A 21,031-nucleotide genomic window follows, 5' to 3' on the forward strand; every position below is an offset into this window, starting at 1 on the left:
CCCATGTGAGCAGACTGCCTTGGGGGCTTGTGGTGGGGCACTGAGGTTGGGAATCAGCAGCCTGGAGCCTGCTTTTGCTTCACTGCCCAGCTAATGTGACCCCCTGAGAGTGGCTATGAAGTGCTGCTCCAGTGCACAAGCACCAGGGTGCGTGATCCCGCAGAAGGGAGGAAGAGGCCTGGGGTCAGGGGAACTAGTACTGCAGTCTTTTGGGTCAGAAACACTTCAGAAGAGCGCAGTGTCCATTTCCACATACTCATATGTACACCAGGGTGCTGAGCTCAGTTCCAGGGTCCCCAGTGGCTGCCCACGCAGTTCCTCAGCCACATCTGGTTCCTCAGCTTGCTGTCACGTTCCTGGGGAGTGCCAGTTTCCGGAATCCAGGCTGTTTGAAAGGCAAACAGCATCTTTGACGGTTTCACGAAGGGTTAGATGGCTTCTTACACTCTGCAGTGTTGGGGGCCAGGGGCCAGCTGCAAAACCCCACCCCCATCCCTGCACCAGGCCTCACCACAACAACGCTGCTGACTCCGGTCTGTCCAGTATTTAAAACACTTGTCTTTTCCCTGAGCCCGTAGGTTTCCTTCTCTTCATCCCAGGCCAGGGAGGAGGCTCCCCGAAGGCCTTGCAGTCACTCCTGCACCAGGAAGTTAATGAGGGCGGTTCTGGGGGAGAGGAAGGCTTTCTTAATGCTGCGCCCCTGCAACAGCCTGGCCCCTAGCTCACTCTGGAGAACAAGGTCCCGGACTTTGTCTTGGTCCTGAGCGACTTGCTGGGGCACAAGGATTTTGCCACAGGCTTTGTTGTTGATCTGAGAAAGAAAAGGGGAGACACACAATGAGGCAAGGCCTGAGGTAGCAGGCAAGGCCTGAGGTAGCAGGCAAGGCCTGAGGTAGCAACCCATACCCACATACCCACTTCACTGTTTTGGGAAGGAATCCAGGAGAAAGGAGGAAAAGTCAACACCCAGCTTTGCAAGAGGATACAATGCACTCAGTTGGACCTAACTGTTGTTGTTAAGTGCCACAGAGTCAGTTCTGATTCACTGGGACCCTGGATAAGATGTCCAAGGAGTGGCTGGTTGAGTTTGAATCCCCAACCTTGTGGTTAGCAGTCTAGTGCTTATCTCTACAGTGCCACACCTAAAAACTGCAGAGAGGCAGACAGAAAAACAGACAGAGACAGACACAGAGACTGCATGTGAGTGCCTACTCCTAGAGTTAGAACTACTTTGGGCTTCCAGAGGACAGCCAGCACAGTCATGGAGGAAAGCATGTCTAAGGTCCTCAGCAGGGCACGGCTTGGGTCATTTCCTGGGGGAGAGGATTACTGTGTCACTGGGGATCAAGTCTAGTTACGATCCAGCCATGGAGCGCTGTTATCGGGGATTTAATGAGGTTAGGCATTATGAATTGTGTGTCCCCAAAAGATGAGCGAAGTAGGCTGGGCCATGATTCTCAGTATTCTGTAATTACACTCCGTTTTGTGATCTGATATAATTCTCCTCTAGGAAACCCTCACCTCTAGGGTAGGAGTGACGCAGGATCAGAGGCAGTTATGATAACGTGGCAGTGTGCATTCTACAGCATTAGGTTGTGACAAGGCTAAACAAGCACCAAGAAAGAAGAGCTGGAGGGGAACCCATCCTTTGAACCTGTGCTCCCTGTGCTGAGAACCTCCTAGACTCAGAGGAAAATTGATGCAAAGACACACAGAGATCTCCAAGTAATACAGAGCCCACAGATGTTGAAAGGAGGCAAGGTTCTCCCCCTGGAGCTGACAGAGACAGAAAACCTTCTCCTAGAGCTGAATTTGGACTTGTAACTTCCTAAACTCTGAGACAGTCCATTTCTGTTTGTTTAAGTCATCCACTTGTGGTATCTCTGTCATAGTAGCACTGGACAACTAAGACAGCAGTCAACCCCTGCTTCTGACAAGTGGTTCCTGGAAGAGGTGCTCAAGTGCCACTTAGATATCATCTTACCACATTTGGAGTCCTAGTGTGGTGCTGTAGGATAAACACTGGACTTCTAACCACAAGGTTGGCGGCTCAAACCCAAGCCGCTTCTTGGAAGCCCTCTACGGTGTTGCTGTGAGTTGGAACTGACTGGACAGTACTTAACAATAAGAGTTTACTACATGACAACTTCTCTTGTTTAAAATGGGTCAGTGCAGTTCCAGATGTCAGTTGGTACTCACTGAAAATGAATTCAGTTCAATGAGGGCAAACCTTCACATCCAATGTGAGCTGACATATCACCACCATGGACCCAGAGTTTCTGAGCAGCCATGCTTCCATACCTTCCACTCCACTGTTCTCACCTGGACACTCTCGTTTCTTTCACTGGTGCTGGTGTTAAGTGCTGCTGATTCAGTTCTGATTCATAGCCACCCTGTGTAGGGTTTCCAAGGAGTGGCTGGTGGATTTGAACTGACAACTTTGTGGTTACTAGTCCAGTACTTATCCTACAGAGCCATAATGCTACCATTTTCACTTGGAAAATTAAAAAACAAAACATACAGCCATTAAGTCCATTCTAACTCATAGCTACCCAGAAGGGCAGAGGAGAGCTTCCTCAGATGATTTTTAAAGCTGTAACTTCTATGGGAGCAGATTTCCTAGTCTTTTCTTTCAAGGAGTACGTGGTGAGTTTGAACTGCCCACCTTTCGGTACCACCAAGGCACCTGGAAAATATCACCGCTGTATTATAAAAATACATATTCTCAAGTGTCCCTTAATTACCCACTTCATTTTTCAGATTTGCATAGAACTCAGTAGATTTTTATTGTTTGCATTAGCAACTGAGACCTCTAGGCAGGAGATGTAGGATGAACATTGTGCCTTCAAATATTCTTGAAATACTGTTGTTTAAACAAATGTGATAAAGACGATGTTCTATATCCTACTTTGCTAAGTAGGAACTAGGGTCTTAAAAGTTGTGTGTGCATGGTTATCTAAGATACAACAATTGGTCTCTCTCCTCCTGGAGCAAAGAAGAGTGAAGAAAATCAAAGATTAAAGAAAACAGTCCAAAGAACTGACGGATCACACCAGCTTCTCAGCCTCCACTAGCTTGAGGCCAGAAGGTGGAGTCTGTCTACCACTACTGATGATTCTGATTGGAATCACAATACAAGATCCTAGCCAGAGTAGACTACAAAACAAAATGCAAAATCATAAGAAAGACCAGACTTACTGGTCTGGTAACCATTTTGGCACTTAGATAATTTTCAGATCTGGAAGTGGGTGCACCCTCAAGGATCACCTTTCAGCTGAACATCTGGTGGTGGTGTTGTTAAGTGCCGTCGAGTCGGTTCCGACCCACAGTGACCCTGTACTGGGTTTCCAAGGAGTGGCTGGTGAGCTTGAACAGATCAAACTGACTTTTCAGCACATTAACCCACAGCACCACATCAGGACTCCTCAGGCAAACAATAGACAGACTTATAAAGTGAACAATAATACCCATTTACTCTTCAACCATCTGAGATCAACAGGGTAGCATCTTCCCCAAAACAAAGTGCAGAAGGTCGGAAGAGGCAGGGAAGGAGGTCAGATAGACACGGGTAAGCCGCAAAGGAAGTGGGAAGAGTGCTGTTACATTGAGAGAACTGTAGCTAATGTCCTGAAACAAAATGTGTATAAACCGTGGAGTATGGAATTAATGTGCTCTGCAAACTCTCACCCAAATCACAATACACTGTTCTAAATAAATGCATAAATAAAACAAGTGTGAGGCGGCACGATGTGGGTTTAGGTACTGTGACCCTACTGCCTGTGTGTTTCTAAGCAGCAGAAGCTGCCTTCTTTCCAGGCCACAGGCTTGATTTGACTGAAAACTTGGAAGAGACCTCCCAGCCTGACACACAAAGGGCGTGTGTCTAGTGAAGTCCTGAAGCCACCAACTACTGATTTCTCAGAATGTGAGCGTGTTTATGAACCATGGTACTAACCTTCCCTCCTGTTTTTATTTCTTCTTTCCTATGGACAGTGGCTCAGGGTAATGTCCACTTTGGGCCACTATCTGTGATGGGGACTGAGGGGTAGGAGAGCACATGTTTTGATAGCAGACTCAGCTTTAACTCTCAGATTAGGTCTTAGAAGCTGTGAGACCTCACATTTCTCTTTTTTAAAGACAAAATCCTCTGGACCGTTGAGTGAAGAAGGTGAAATAACTTGTGTAAAGTGACCATCTCATGAGGCTCTACCTTTGTCAAGAATTCTGACCAGGATTTAGTGAGGTGGCTGGTGGGGCATCCTCTTCAATGACTGATCTCAGCATATGAATATGACTTCCTATTTCTAAGCCCAGTCAACTTCCTGGGTGGCGGGTCCTATGTCATCAGTTTACCACAGGTTGAGCCGAGTCAGTCTCAAGGGGCTTAGGGGCCGGGGTTTGGGATCTCTGGTCTTTCTCACATGCCTTGGAAGGTTCTCATGATCTCTGCTCCTGAACTTCCCATAGTTGCCTCAGATGGGTGTGTCTCAATCACATTTCCCTCTCCCAGGGATGAGGTAAAATTAAACGGCTGGGATTCAACAATGTGATAGGTGTCCCGGTGTGATGCTCTGGGTTAATGCGCTGGACTGCAAAGTTGGTTTGAACTGCAAGGTAGGAGGTTCAAGCTCACCAGCCGTTCCTTGGAAATCCTATACAGGGTCGCTATGGGTAGAAACTGACTCAATGTCACTTAAGAACAATGTCGAAGAAGGCCTTTCAAACCTTTCAAACACAGGCTGTTCTTGATAAGTCTACTGCAGCCACTAGCAGCAGGCTGGACTTCTACTCCTCCATCATTCCCCATCCCCCTCTTCCTCGCGCATCACTCACAGCCTGGGAGCTGGCCTCAGCATCCTCCTCTCTTAGGGTTTGGGTTTCCCCATCAATCACTGGTCTCTGACCTCTGTAATGGCTACTAACAACAAAAGCTCCATACTGAGCTCGTGCTCCCTAGGTGCCAGGCTTGTGTGAAAAGTAGGTCACTTGTGAGAACTTGTCTTTGCCATTCCCTGTGAGGTAAATATACGGCCACCCCGTTTCATCTTGCAGATGGAGAAACTGAGGCACATGGGGTTAAGTCATTAGGCTAAGGTCCCATACCAGGGCATGGTGGAGATACTTACTAATAATTGCTTTGTGGTTAGTGTACCTGACTGCTTCTCTCTCTGTGGCTTAGACAACTGCTGGCAGGGATGGAGTCTGAGGTGGGGGATCCTATTAGTTTCCGGTTCTCTCTTCAGCACTGCCCTGCACTTTCTCTGCTCCAACGCTTCCTCAGTTTGCCAGTCCCCTCAGCCTTGCTCCTGATGTACCAACACCTTTTTCTTCACTGGGCAAATGCTGCTCCTTTTTCAAAGCCAAGTCCCTGGGCCCTTTCTACAGGCAGGCTTTTCCATCTAGCCTCCGAGCTGCCAGAGGGGTGATGCTGATGCTAGAAGTTACCATTTACTGAGCAAATTCTAGATGAGCAGCGTGACCTCTGGCAAGTTATTCAGCCCCTTCTGCTACAGGGGCCCTTCACGGGGCTGCCAGGAGCTAGTATCTGTAGACTTTTTAGAGCAGTGCCTGGCCCCTAGTGGTGCTTGTCCTGTGCTAACCCAGAACTTGTTGCCGTGCAGTCAATTCTAAGCCACAGTGACCCTGAAGGGCAGAGTAGAACTGCCCCATGGGGCTTCCAAGGCGGCCATCTTGATGGAAGCGGGCTGCCTCATCTGTCTCCCATGGAGCGGCCAGTGGGTTGGGACCAATGATTTTTGGGTAGCAGCCGAGGGCTTAACCACTGTGCCACCAGGGCTCCTTGGGTGTGAGCAGCAGCTGTGATTAGTGTGCCCAGAAGCAAGCTGAGTATTTCATGGCATCACAATGGGGTGAGACAGGTGTCACGTTTGCCTCCTTGTCAGAACTGAGGAAACTGACACTCAGAGAAATTTTGCGAAAACCAAGATCCACATGCAGGGTGACCTGACTTCCACTGGCTTCCATCTTAACCTTGTTAAGTCCCTAAGATGCCCCCCAGGCCTTCCTGTTTAGGAGCTAGGACAGATGGGTGGTCCTTCAGGTCTCTGTGTCCCCTGTACCTGGCATGCCAGCATATCATGGCCCAGAAAACACGTGGGCTGAACTGAATTAGACTGAGCTGTGCTTACAGCTTCTATTTCTGGCCACGGCAACTTCTGGGATCACACAGTCAGAACACAAACGTTGACAGAAGTTCTGCCATTGGCATGATGCCCCAAACCAAAGTTTCTTAACTTGCGGTGAGTACTTTGTAGAGAATCCTACACACGGTTTTAATTTGGGGTTTTCATTTCTATTATAATCTAAAAATCTCTGACCAGCTATTACAACTAATTTCTTTTTTACAACTATACTGTCAAATGGAGAGGTAATAGTCCTAGACTAAACTTCAGTCTCTCGCTCTGCAGTTCTCAGTAAGTTCATGGGGGTATTCATTTTTCTTATAAGTACTATTCAAGTCAAGGAAACTGCTCAGTGCCAGGAGGATGTTTTCAGTTTTGAGAAATTTTGGAAGAAGATGGCCTCCTCTTTCAGAGGCAGCCCCAGCATCTCCAGGCCTCTCCTAGGGGGCACCAGCTGGCAGCAGGGAAAAAGTACCAGGGGAGATTGGCTGGGAGGGGGTGTGGAAGTAGCAAGGTGGAGGAGCCTCTTCCTGCTGGGGCCAGGGTGCACACTCATGCTGAAGGGCTGGGCCTGGTGGCCTGGCCTCTGGGCAGCTGCACTCTGTGGGTTGCTGGACTGCAAATAAACTCAGATGGCTTCCAAGTCAGCAGAATGGCAACAGCCTTCTAAGGTCTCTTTTAGTGTCAGGAGGTCTAGAGGCTTAAATGATGACCCCACCCCCCAAATCCGTCACCAAATCTGTCTACATTCTAATCCCTGGGGCCTGTGAATGCAACCTCATTTGGAAAAAAGGGTCTTTGCAGATGTAATTTATGTATTTTGAGATGAGGAGGTTATCAGGCTTATCCAGAAGGGTCCTAAATCCAGTGACAAGTGTTTGTATTAGAGAGAGAAGAGATGGCAATGGGAGATGAGAGAGAGATACACATGTGATGCAGTCACAAGCCAAAGAATGCTGAAAGCTATTAAAAACGGAGGGGCAAAGAGGCAAACAATAACCTCTGCCTTAGAGCCTTTCATATCAGACTGCTGGGAGACAATACAGTTCAAGTGTTTTATGTTCCAGGAATTTCTTACAGCAGCCCCAGGTAATTAACAGGGGAGAATTCAGAGCAGAGGTCAAACCTCATTCAATTGGAAATCACCCAATAAGAGAGAAATGCCTCATCCTGGCCCCAGGCCTCAGCTCAAACCTGCCCCACTGGGCTTGCTTCCTATCTCAGGCCCTGACTCCTCACTGCCCAGAGCTGCCCAGAACTTCCGGCTTTCCTGCCTGACACCTGGTCCGGCTCAGGCCCTCTGTGCTCCTTCAGCTCCTAGGTGGTTATTTTTCACTTTAAAATGTTTTACTGCTGTGAAATATATTTGTATATAACCAAACATTTGCCTTTTTAATAATTTTGAAGTGCATAATTCAATGGCATTAATTATACCCAAACTTATATCCATATCACTATTTGTTTCCCAAACCTTCTCACCATCACAGAGATACCCCGTTACTCACTAAGGAGTAAGATCCCCTCCGCACAGTCCCTGTCTCTAGGCGTTGACACTGACCTATTGCAGACAGTCCATGTAAGTGGGATCAGACAGTGTTGTCCTTCCATGTGCACCTCCTCTCAACTACTGTCAACAGTGCTTTACCCGGTCTCACTTCCTGCTTCCAAGGCTTTTTGGGTATAGCCAAGGTTGATTTTCTCATGGTACTTTCACAATTTGCAATATTTTCATTTATGGTTTTCTTTCCTTTTTCTTTTGCCCTATGTTTCCCTCCAGGCTTTCAACTCCATGAAGCAGTAACCTGCCTGCCTTGTTTGATTTTGTATCCCCAGAAACTAGCATAGTGCCTGGCAGAGTTGCTGTTGTTAAATGCCATCGAGTCGGTTCCGACTCAGCGACGATTGTGTATAGGGTTTCTGAGGAGTGAGTGGTGAGCTTCAACTGCTAACCTTACAGATCAAACTGACCTTGTGGTCCAGTGCATTATCCCGCACCACCATACCAGGCCTCCTGGCATAAAGTAGGTACTCAGTATTACTACTGAATAAACGAAAAAACCAGGGCAAGGGAATTAACTTAGTGGAGCTGTTTCTTCATCTGATAAAAAAGGAGACTGGCAATGCTTACTTCAGAGGGTAACAGGCGTTCAGTCAAATGTTGAGTGGCTCAGAGGAGCTATGCAAAAAGGCCAGCCCCCTCTTGCCAGGCCAGCAGATTTAAAAGATATCCCTTACCAATGAGTCTCATTGTACATAAATCAAATATATAAAAATTATACACAAGAGAAACTGTAAGGGAGTTATTTACTCTATGAAAGCGTTAAACAATAAAATACTCTTATGTATTCAAAGTGAACCAAATTGCCCCAAACCAAAATTTGTTGACTCTTCTTAATATATCTTACAGGGAAGTATTTCTGTATTGCCAACCACCTCACTGTTGTCACTTTTCTGACCCCCTCAAAATAAGAGCAACTAAACGACACATCCAGACCTGAAACAGTCCTCAGATGCAAACCAGGAAAGGTTTGGTTGCTTTTTGACGCTCTCCATTCCATGAGTGCTTCTTCACAGTCACAGGCGTCTGGTGTGAGATGACTGACAAACTGAAAGCCCCAGCAAAGGAACGTCAGACCTCGGTGCCTGCGTTCCTGGCCAGATCAGACCTAGGAAGGGCCAGCTGAGGGCTGGGTGGGCTAGAAAGGCCTGACCAGAAACTACTGTTCAAACCTATGAGGGTGCAGACTCCATGCCTGGCTATGGGGGCTGAGGGAGACACTTACCAGCACGGCCATCTCTACAACATCAGGTTGCTCGAGGAACTTCGGGTCCACGGTCGGCCACGCCTGAAGCAGCACAGTGGCATCCCAGGCATAGTGGGTACACAGCTTCTTTGGCACCAGTGCCAGGCCTGCAATGCCAAGGCACAGGAGGGTCACACTGAGCACAGGAGGTGCATTTAACAAGATAAACCTTTACCCAACACAGCCTGGCTTGAGACTGTCCAAGGAGGCTTTGGAAGGCCCCACTGAGGCTTTTCACAGCCTACTGGGTACCTCTCACTCACTGTGGTCAGGCTCCCAAATAGAATCCTAGGTTTAAATGCAATTTCTTTTTTTTGCAAGTGGCAAAAAACAATGGATGGATGAACATGGTCCTTTAGAGTAGATTCTGGACAGCAAGTCTGCTGGTTTTATGGTCCCATTTCTGCAGTTCTGTTGTTGAAGTGCCTTCGTGCTACCTGAGGACTGAGCCCACAGTAATGCTCCGCATTAGCCTCCTTCCTTACTCACAAACACTTGTGCTCTGGAAATACACTGCTCTCCTCACAATCACAGGAGATGGAAAGCAGTGAGCAGAGGGACTCCCTCTCTCAACCTTCTCAGAGGAACCTTAGTTGTCATTAAACGTCTCCTTGGGAGCTGTTCCTGCCTATGACCGAACCGCAAAAAGGCTTTCCCCAGCACAGGGTGGGCCAAGGATGAAGAAGGAGTGAGGAATGAAACCATCTCCAGTTTTGTTTTGGGGAGTGCTTCCAGCTGCAACCCCAAAGTAGAAGTGGCTGTGCCCAGGATCCTCCTAAGTGCTCACAAGGTTGCATGGGGTCAAGGCTGTTAAGTGCAGCTGTGGGGTCAATGCTTCCTGTTTGTAGTCAGTGGCTTGCTACCAGGGAAGGCTCTGATTTAAAATCCTCTGCTAATATCAGGAGCGCAACTTTACCGGTTGCCATGCTCTGTAGGGTTTTCAACGGTTGGTTTTATGGTAGCAGAACCCAGGCCTGTCTTTTAAAGCCCCTCTGTGTAGGCTTGAATATCCGATCTTTCTGTCAGCACTAATAATTTGTACCTCTCAGGGATTTCCAAGAGTACAAGAGATGCCTCCAAACGTACAGGAAATACATCAGAAAAATGGAGAAGAGATCAGAAATGCTACAAATGGAGACATTTCGTAGACCAGACAAATTAAGGAGGAGGAAAAGAGAAGACAGAGGCTCATCTGTGTGGCCTGCTGCAAACCTTCAGGGAGTCAGGGAATGGGCCAGGGGAGCACAATAAAACACCATGGAAACCAGGAAGAAGCTGCAAAGGGCCTTATCTTCTACCCAAATCTACAGAGTAGGAGATGTCAGTGCTGGGTTGGTTAGTATGGGATCCCCCTCTGTCTTGCTCACTGCCCGTCATCAGGGACAGAGGAGCAAACACGATGCTCTTTGCATGTCACATGCTGTTTCCAACAGGTGGCAACCATGTAATTTCCTAAGGAAGAAAAGTGGTCAATCATTGGCTTTAGAGCTGCTCGTGACTCATGATCTTCTGCTTCACCAACAGAAAAGACAAAGTTGGGCTGCAGACACAGTTGTGCAAACCATGGCAGTGGTCCAAAAAAGCAAATTGGGAAAAGGATTTGTCCATACAGGATGGCCGGGCCTCTGGGAATCCTGAAGCTGCTGTGTGGTGTACTTCCTTCTCCTAAAACTGTCCATACTGGACCACTCTACTTTCTCATCATCCCAGAAACTGGCTCTGGTCAGGGGTGGGCAAGTGAAAGGCTTTGCCAAGGGTGGTGACCAGTAGGTAGGCTGGCCTTTCTACAACTCCCACTGTAATTAGCACTGGAGACCAAGTCAGTGCATTTGAGGGATGTGCCTATGGCTCAGGGTGTAGTCTGAGGCTGAATCCCACCAACACCAGTCAAAGAACACGACTGTGAATGAGGACTTCACTTGTTTTATTTGCCCTGATGGCAAAAGTAAAGCATGCTCCTTGCAGAAAATCTAGAAAAGGCTAAACTATAAAGAAAATTATGTTTATCCAGATAACAATTAAAGATTTTTTTATACTAAATGAGAAATTTAATATACTTAATGAATATTTGTATGTATAAAACAACCCCTCAACCAAAAAAAAGAAAACCTATATCATACCATCACTGCCAAGATCATGTTATAAATGCAGTTTATATTCTGTTTCCCCCATAGTTTAAAATATTATTTAATTTCACAGACAAGGATGACACAAAATTATTATGTATAACCCTAGTTTTATTTAAATTTTATCTGAATGGAAAAAGACTGGAATAGTAACAGTGATAAATATTATCTTTGGGAAGTAGGCTTATGGGTGGTTTTTCGCTTTAAAATATTTTATTGATTTTCTACAAGGAAATGAATATTTTTGTAATCTCAAAAGATACGTAAAAATAAAAATTTTCTATACTCTGAGACCAGTTCAAGATTTTGCTTGGGTTTCAAGTTTTCATTTAATTTTATGTCTGTCTATATAACTTATTTTGTGTGTTATAAAAAAAAATAAGTATAAGGTAAACTTTCCTAATTCAACTTGTCAAATAAACCATCCTTCCCCTATTGACTTATGATATTTTTCTTTTAAAATATATTACGTTGTTTTAAGTAAGTGCCCTCGAGTTGGTTCCAACCCACTGTGACCCTGTATAGGGTTTCTAAGGAGTGGCTGGTGAGCTTGAACCAATGATCTTGTGATTTAAACCAAATTAGCAATCCAGCGCATTAACCCACAGCACCATACCAGGACCCAGGGGGATTCTTTCAAGAGAGTGAATTTCAAAGTTACTCAAAGTATCTGAGATGAGAGAAAGAATTTACGCAAGAATGTCAATCAACACACTATTCCCTTTGTTTACAATGTCTTGTCAAAAAAAAAAAAAAAGTCAGCTGAACTTCACAGTATGCTTCGTGATATATTTGATTGATGCTCGGCACAAGGTCCGTATTTTGTAGTAGACTATAAAAGACAGTTCACAGAGCAACCACTGGTCTGTGGACCACGGAGTTGCACTGTTCGTTCTATTGTGTTGGTTTCCTGTCTTGATTCTTGTGCCAGCGTCACAGCCTTATTTGCTATATAGCTTTATAGTATGTTTGACTATCTAGAATTCTTGCTATGACCTTGTGTTGCCAAATGATCTGAGGGAAGTGAAGACTCTGATAATTAAGTGGTGTAAAAGATGTATTCCAGGTGCCTACACAAACCCTGTGCCCTGGGGCTTCTGTTAGAAATGGAGTAGATTATTACTAAAGAGTCCACTCCATTTCTAACACATGTGCCTTTTGGCAGGAGCAGAAAGACACTTCCTGCTTGTTCCATAGAACGGATCCTATTAAAACTCATATCTAAGTACAAGACAAAGTTCAGAGGAGAGATAATCACTTCTTTATTTCAGCAGGCTAGCCCAGTATGGCCTGTCCCAGCTGCAGTGGGAAGAAATCCAAAACCTCCGTATGGCAGTTGTTCAGGATGCCTGGGAGATGAAAGGACCTTGGACACAAATATTCTGGGCAGGAGCTGTTACAAATTCCACTTTAAAAAAAAAAAAATGAGGAAGCTGCCTAGCCTTCCTGGAGTAATCAGGAGACTTATTTATAGCAGCCTGAGCCCTTGCCAGGGTTTCCATATAGATGGGAGAGGGCATCCTGTTCAGCAGTGAGAAACAGAATACAGGACCCCGTTTATATGGAATGTTTTGCCTTCCTGCTCTTTTTAGTGAAGGAAAAAAACACGTAATATTTGCCTGGAAAATACAATGGCTTCCTTATATGATACAGCAAGGGAACCCAGGTCAGGTCAGAAGATAACTTTTGAGAAGGACATAAGATCTGAACTTGGCCAGGAAGTGGCCAGGTTCTGGCATGCAATGCCACTATGAAGGGTCGGCTGCTCTCCACAGCCCACCCCTTCCTCTCTTCTCTGGAAGAGCTGTAATACCTGACCTTCCTGAGAAATGACCAAAACAAGTCTCTTCTACTCTGAGAGCTGACGAAGTCACCACATTAACTTGGTACGTGTGACCTGAGTGACCACCGTGTCCATGGCAGTTCCCTGCAGGTGGTCCTGTTCAGGTTCCACTCCCTACCTCCCCACTCCTGCCTGTATACACACTTAGTGGAGTACAATCCCCACTGGTTCAGCCAGCCTTGGCAATTCCCAGGAAATGAACAGGAAGCAGGGACACTTTAGTTTAGCTTTTACCCCAAGAAATGGTTTCAATGACATTATTTGGAAATGACAGCAACTACGCAGTGACACATTTGTGCATAAAATACTATTAGGCCATAAACATTCACCCTTGTAATAATTTCACATACATGCACCCACTTCTACATGATTTGTGCAATTGTAATTCAGTTGAAATTAATGAATACCTCATATATATATTAGACTCCTGGTGTGGAGTTGTAGGATAAGTACTGAACTGCTAACCACAAGGTCGCTGGATCAAACCCATTAGCCGCTCCTCGGAAACCCTATACAGTGCCACTAAGAGTCAGAGCTGTTGGGGACTGGCCTCGACAGGGAAGTTTGGTTCACGAAGTAGGGAGATCTGGCGGTGAAAGAGATAAAGAATGAATATACACACAGACGCAACGAGAGAGACAAAGAGACACCCCGAAACCAGAGTGGATGCAAGACTGGCGGGCAGACCCTGGATTGCAGGCATCATAGCCCCTGCAGGCAGTAATGCATGCAGGGTTCCATCTGCATTCACCTTTTATTTCAGGGAGGGATTTTACACAAAGGAAGAAGGTGATCATTAAGACAGGGTACAGAAATGAAATGTGATTAATTATTCAAAACAGGACACAATGATTTACAGGAACAAATTCTAAAATACACATCGCAAATTGTCTTAATAATCTAACATTCTTAATTTTCCAAAATTCAAGCAAATTGTTATAAATTATTTTTAGGTTCAAATCCTAAGGCAGCGACTTGCGGTTTCTCAATGCTAATTAACATACCTATAGCACTTAATCTCTAATGGGTAAAGGTGAGAAAAGGATTCAAAAGGTCTGGAAGGAGTCCAGCTGTTTCAGCTAACTCGCTTAAGCCTTCAGGAGGAAGGGCTGACACTATTATTCCTTGAACAATACTGCGGAATTCAATTAGCCAATCTACTTTGAGTGAATTCCTTGGGCAGATTGTCTCCAGATTGTCTCCAGAGCCTCCCAGGAAACTTGCCTTTGGAACTTTTACGGCCTTGGCTTTAGGAGGGGTTTTTATATTAATATTGTGCATGGATACTAAGAGCTCATGTATTAAGTTAATATCAAACATAACTGAATAATTTGATAAAGAACAGTTTGGACATGCTGCCAGGTGGCCAGAGTTTGTTCCTCAGAGAGATTTGTTCCCAGAACCCTATGCACTGCCAACACAGTGGAGACATTAAGAGAGGCACATAAGAAACCATTTTCTCAGAAGCTACAATCACTGGAGTTAGAAGCCTAGAATGAATAATAAGACCAAAGAAAGTTATACAGAGGAAGTCCAACAGTGAGTTCGCAAAAACCAATGAATCCGGGACATCAGGAGGTCACTTCCTTGGGCCCTCAGGGTCCCTGGCTAGCAAGTCTGAGTGGAGCCACCATGTTGGATTTTCATCCTTGACACAGGGCCTCAACATCTCAGTGATTGCGGTCCCTAACACAGAGCCAACTCAATAGCACATAACAACGTATATATATATGCATGTATATAAAATAATTCATACATTGCTGTTGTTTTTAAGTGTCGCTGAGTTGATTCTGACCCAGACGGATGCTGTCTAGAGCTTCTGAGGAGTGGCTGGCGGGTTTGAATCACCTGTCGACTCTGTGGTTCAAACCAACCTTGTAGTCCAGGGCGCCACAGCAGGACTCCATATATATATAAATGCTGTAATTACTCAATTACACAGCCAATTTTTAATTTTAAAGAACATCTCAAATTATTTTACGAATTATGAAGAAAACTGAGTTTTTGAGGTAGATTGATACTTCAGATTATGAGTTACTTTCGAGTGATTGAGAGAAGTAAGGGAACTTGCTGCCTTGGGTCTCAAAAGGAAAGTTCAGGAAGCCCTGGAGATCACATGAGTTACGAGCCTGAGGCAAAAGCCAAGAAAGAAAAGTCAAGAAAGAACTTTAAGAATAGCCAGAGAGTAGGGGGCGGGTTTCTGGGATCTACCCTTTGGGTGGTTGATGATGCATGGAGGGGACTGGAACCATGGCAATGAGATGACATACGATCAGAAAAACAGAAATACTTCTTTTAGAGGAAACCTCATTCTCACATTTAAAATCATTTCACTTTTGTACAGAAAGCTACTATCTTGAGAAGACTTTGTCTTCCTGAGCTGATCTTTGAAATTTTCTGTTCAGCTCTTGTACCTCATTTCTTCTATTTGCTTTAGCATCTCTCACGCTGGAGAGCAAGTTTCAGTGTCTCTTCTGACATCCATTTTGGTCTTTTCCTTCTTGTCTTCTTAAGGACTTTTTGCTTTCTTCCTGCATGATGTTCTTGATGTCATCCCACAACTCTTCTGGTCTTTGGTCTTTAACGTTTAATGTATCAAATTTGTTCTTCAGATGATCTCTAAATTCAGGTGGGATATATTCAAGGTCATATTTTGGCTCTTGTGGACTTGTTTTCATTTTCTTCAGCTTAAGTTTGAGTTTGCATATGAATAATTGATGGTCTGTTCCACAATCTGCCCCTGGCCTTGTTTTGACTGATGATATGGAGCTTTTCCATCGTCACTTTCCACAGATGTAGTCAATTTGATTTCTGTGTATTCCATTTGGTGAGGTTCATGTGTATAATCGTCTCTTATGTTGTCTAAAGAAGGTATTTGAAATGAACCTTGAAATCATTGGTTTTGCAGAATTCTATCATCTTGTTCTCCAGCATCATTCTATCACCAAGGTCATATTTTCCAACTACTGATCCTCCTTCTTTGTTCCCAACCTTTGCATTCCAATCACCAGTAATGATCAATACATCTTGATTGCATGTTTGATCAATTTCAGATTGAAGAAATTGGTAGAATTTTTCTATTTCGTCCTCACTGGCTTTAGTGAGACCAACTTAAAAAAAAAAAAACCAGTTACTTTTTATTTTGAAAACTATATATACACAGGAAGTAGCATAAAAGCAAATGAGCAAGGAAGCCCTGTGTACCCTTCCTGCAGTTTCCCCCAGTAGTATGATCTAGCGTAACTATAGAGTGATTCAGGACCAGGAGAGATTGACGTGGGTTCTGCCCAGAGAGCTGCTGCAGATTTCATCAGGTTTATAGTAACGGTGTGTGGCTTCCTGTAACTACCGCCACAGTCAGGACAGCGAGCTGCCCCCACCACAGAGCTCCCCAGGCTACTCCTTTATGACCCCCCCCTTGAGTCCCTTGTTGTTAAGTGAAGTCCGTCCAGTCAGTTCTGACTCATAGTGACCCTGTTTCCGAACTCCTAGCAATCACTAACGTGTTTTCCTTCTCTATAATTTCAAGAATACTAAATAGAATCACCCAGCATATAATCTGCAATTGTTTTTTGTTTTTTTTTCACTTAGCATATCGTTGAAATCCATGCAAGTTGTGTGTTAGAAAGGTTATTTTTGATGACGATGAAATTGCATCTTCAGCAAAAGTACCATGTAGGCCCTGCTATGTGATTTTCTGCTCTTTACTGAGGCCCTCCCTCATCTGAACACATATCAGTGACATAAACTACTCAACATTTCCCTGTGGGAGGAGCTGACACCCTCATTTGGGTGGGACAATACTGCATTATGACAAACAAAAGATAACTTTGTAAATTCAGATGTAGAGTCTGGAGCTTCTTAGATTCGAGGCTTCAGGAAGGAAAATAGATTTCCTCATCCTGTTATTTGCAAACTGCCATGATGTTGGTTCTCTTTCTTACCAAAGGTTTCCATTTCTCTTTAAGCAACTGATGGATGACTATTGGGCTCCAAATACTTTCAGTCTCTCTGAAATGTTCTCTTTTTATCCCGGGCAGTAATGGTTATTTTCCCAACAGAATTTCAATTTTTTCCTAGAACAAAGATTTCAATTATGCTGTCCTTCAGAGAGAATCTCTCTTCTGAAGGTCTGCTTCTCTGGGGAACTCTGGGAAATGACCATTTCTGAATATTCTACCCTACCTCCCATGAGTCCCTGGGTAGAACAAAGGGTTAGTGTGTTTGGGTGGTAACTGATAGGTTGGTGGTTCAAGTCCACCCAGAGGTGACTCAGAAGACAGGCTGGAAATAGACTTGTGAAAAACTAGCCATGGTAAACCCTATGGAGTACAAGTCTACTCTGACACACATGGGGGTTGTCATGAGTTGGAATGAACTCAGTGTCAATTATATTTTGCTTGTTTTCACCTACCACAGTTAGTTAAAAAAAAAAATTCACTTTAGATTGCGAATTGATTGGATGAAGGTTTGCTGAGCAGATTAGTTTCCCATTCAATAATTTATACACATTGTGTTTCATTCCACGGATCACCATCTCCTCAATGGAACATCACTTACCCCACTTGCTCCCTGCGTTTCCGGGTTCCTGTCCTCCTTCTTTCCTAACCCTCTGAACTTGGTCCTTGGGTCCCTGCTGCCTTTTTCATCTCAAATGGTTGATTATACTACGGTGCGTGTACCTCCCTGTGCTATTATTCCCACTCTAGGGCACTGTAAGGTAAGCACTGGACTGCAAGGCTGGTTTGAACTGCAGGGTCAGTGGTTCCAACTCACCAGCCACACCTCAGAAACCCTATACAGGGTCGCTATGAGTTGGACCCCACTTGACGGTACTTAACAACAACAACAACAATAAAGACTTGTCCGTGGGGTGAGTTCATTCCAGAGTTACCACAGTCCCTTTATACTCATTCTGGAGTTGTCTAAGATGCACGAGTGGAATGAAAAGCTACCTGAAATCTAAGTTTTCAGGAATAAATGAAGTGGTTATAAATACTACCAAAAGCCCAGGAAGGAGAATGGCTAGCAGTATGGGATACAGATGACGATACCATGCTTCTGCTTGCCAAGAGCTTCTGACCCCTCAGTTCACGCAGTATCCCATTTTCTCCTGAGGGCACCTTGCTACCACAAGTGAGTTAATAAGCAGGTGACTGCCTGGAAGGACTCGCTGGACAGTGCTGTGCCCCAGCTGCTCACCAGAAAAAGGAAGCACTTGCCTATGTGGGATAGCCAAGAGACAAGGGCTTCCTCTTTATTTCATTGAATGAAAAGCACTGGTTGCTATGGGTTTGTGCAGCTTGAGGTAAGACCTGCCCAGCTGAAATGAGCACAGACTATCGTACCTGCTGCTCAGACTATCTTCCTCAGACTTTCCCATAAATGCCTAGAACAGAGCCTGACACACAGTAGGTGCTCAATAAATGCTCGCTAAATGACTGAAGCAATGGAGCAAAACAGAACCAATCCAGAAACTTGCTGCTGCTGTCAGTCCTGACTCAAGGCAACCCCGTGTGTGCCCGAGTAGAACTGTGTTCCACTGGGTCTTCAATGACTTCAGAAGCAGATCACCAGGACTGCCTTCTGCATAGATTAAAACCACCAGCTTTCGGAGAGCTGCCTCCATAAATGCTGAATGACTTAATGGGGTACTGCAGGGGAACTGAGATTCCATCCAGACTGACTCCTTATCATTAAACAGCTTACCAAGCTCCAATCATGCAGGGTAGGAGAAGCCACGGCACACATTTTAAATGGGCTAGTTTCTATCACTGGAGCTATGGCAGTGTAGTAGTTATGCAATGGACTATGAAATGCAAGGTCAGCAGTTTGAATCCACCAGATGCTTTGTGGGAGAAAGATAAGGCTTTCTGCTCGCATAAAGAACTACAGCCTCAGACACCCTATGCAGAGTTGCTGTGAGTCACAGATGACTCCACGGCAGCCCCCCATCTGACCAACAACAGTTTCTATGACACTGCTTTAGCATACGAGGGGGCTTCAGAAAGTTCACGGAAAAGTAGAATGAAAAGATCATGGATTTTCCCACAGACTTTTTGATCCCCTTTTTATGTCCTGCTGGAGACCTTGCCACATAAAGAAAGAACTGTCTGGCAGGGGCAATGCCATAGTGTACCCTTATGCCATGAGACCTGCAGAGCAGGGGCAGGGCTGCTGAGAGAGCAGATCCTCTCTGCCCAGCTGCAGCAGTCTTCCAGCTGCAGACACGGGGAAGAGGTGGTGAGAGGGAGTTTCTGAAAGTATCACTTAATATCAACCCTTCTGTTAGAACTGAGATGAAGGAGGCAGACAAATAATGTTGGAAAAAGGAGAAAGATGAAAAAGAGAGCAGCCTACATTCTAGGATGAGACTGAGTGAGTTCATAAAAGAGGAGAGTTCTCTTGTTTTATAACCAAGGCAGACTGTAAGCTACGTGTGTGCTAGATGCTGTCCAGTCAGCTCCGACTCATAGCAACACTAGGCACAACAGAAAGAAACAAGGCCCGGTCGTGCGTTAGTCTCACAATGACTGTGGTTTGAGTTCATTATTGTAGCCACTAAAGGGAGACTAGAAGAGAATTAACAGTAGGCTATTTAAAGATTAAATGTGTCACCAAAGCTAAATGAATGAGCCATTGTTTTCTGCCCAGGGAGAGAACATTAGGCTGCATAACACAACATAACACAACACAACATAAAATTGCTGTAGTCAGGCAGGGCCTACAGCACCACCTTAAAGGAGTTCCGTCAGTTCATAGAAGAAATGGGCACAAGCCTTGTTCTTTATCATCTTTTCTAAAGCACAGCAAACGACAGAAGCAACCTAATTCACTCTGTGAAATCAGCAAACCCTGATTCCCAAACCTGACCCTGCTTACTGAGAAAGAACTGGTCCTGCTTAAGAAAATAGTTGTAAAATTTGAGAAAAACACTGGCAAATAGAATTTCTTCTGTTTCCTTTGTAAAAATACAATTTTTAAGTGTATTAAAAGTCAACTGTAACATGGATGAACGTTAAGGACATTATGTTAAGTGAAATTAGTTAATCACAAAAGGAAAAATACTGCATAGGACCACTACTGTAAACGACTAAAAAAAGAACCCATACTATCCCACTAAAGAGGATTCCTAGCAGGCTGCTAGGACATAGGGGTAGGGTTAAGGGCAGGAGGGGAAGGTGGAGCACTGGGCAGGGAGTAGACACAGGACAGTTTGGGAGTGGGGGTGGGGGGCAATATACAAGTAGGTAGAGGGGAATGGAAGAACAAAGCAGATGGGAGAACAACTAGACAGGAATGAATGAGCTTAATGGGACAGAAGTAAAAAATGATGTAGGCCCAGCCTTGGAACAACAGGGCTCTGGGATACAGAGACTGGGTTATGGTTGGAATGGGGAAAAGTGGGGAATAATGTTATGAGGCTTGGCGGACTTGTGAACCTTGGTTTCCCATACATTATATTATAAAACAGACACAGGAGGGGGAGAGAACAGAATAGCCAGAGATGTCACCATAGAAAGCTTATAAGTGCATCTTCTGCCTATAACTGATTGGAATACCTAAAATGGGACTACAACGTATCCAGTGAAGGAGGATTCCTGAAGAGCCTCGGCAGTACAGAAGAATATAGATCAAAGCCTAACCACATCCAGACCTTCAGAGACGGGAAACCTTCCTCTCGAAAGGGCAAGCAGACCAGCCTGGAACAGCCAGAAAACCAGAAGCACTTCTTGAAAGAAAGACCTACAGGAAAAACCCAGAACAGTAAGGGCAGTCCGACTGCTACCACAAGAACAAGCAGGTTGCTAGCCCAGGAGACATCAAGGCAAGTGGATGGGTCCTTTCAGCGCAAATCCTCTCCCAAGACTAAGACGCAACGGAAATACATGCTCTGATTGGCCATCACACGTCACCCATAAAGAGAAGTGGCCAAAGAACACCAATGAAGCAGCAAGCTAAGCCCTGCATTGTTCAGCAGACTACTGTGAACCCAGGTGGAGACTAGGTCGGCCAGCAGCGAGGTGGGACTGGGGGACTCATGGGCTCAGAGTCAGTGACACAGCTACAGAGGACTAGAGTGGAGAGTGAAGAGATCAGCTGATAAGAAGAGGG

At 45.0% G+C, this 21,031-nt stretch overlaps 1 protein-coding gene across 1 annotated transcript in view; it reads right to left on the bottom strand.

The window, feature by feature from the left end:
• Window positions 1-631: 631 nt before the first annotated feature.
• The window catches only part of LARS2 (leucyl-tRNA synthetase 2, mitochondrial), a 255,884-nt gene continuing 235,484 nt past the window's right edge, over window positions 632-21,031 (bottom strand). The window contains exons 19-20 of the mRNA XM_006868824.1: window positions 8,927-9,054; window positions 632-811 (exon numbers count right to left, since the gene is read on the bottom strand). Of these exons, the coding sequence (XP_006868886.1) occupies window positions 632-811; window positions 8,927-9,054 (308 nt within the window). The remainder of the gene's footprint in view (window positions 812-8,926; window positions 9,055-21,031) is intronic.

The sequence above is a fragment of the Chrysochloris asiatica genome, unplaced genomic scaffold (genome assembly GCF_000296735.1).
Source record: "Chrysochloris asiatica unplaced genomic scaffold, ChrAsi1.0 scaffold00124, whole genome shotgun sequence".
Classification (NCBI taxonomy): domain Eukaryota; kingdom Metazoa; phylum Chordata; class Mammalia; order Afrosoricida; family Chrysochloridae; genus Chrysochloris; species Chrysochloris asiatica.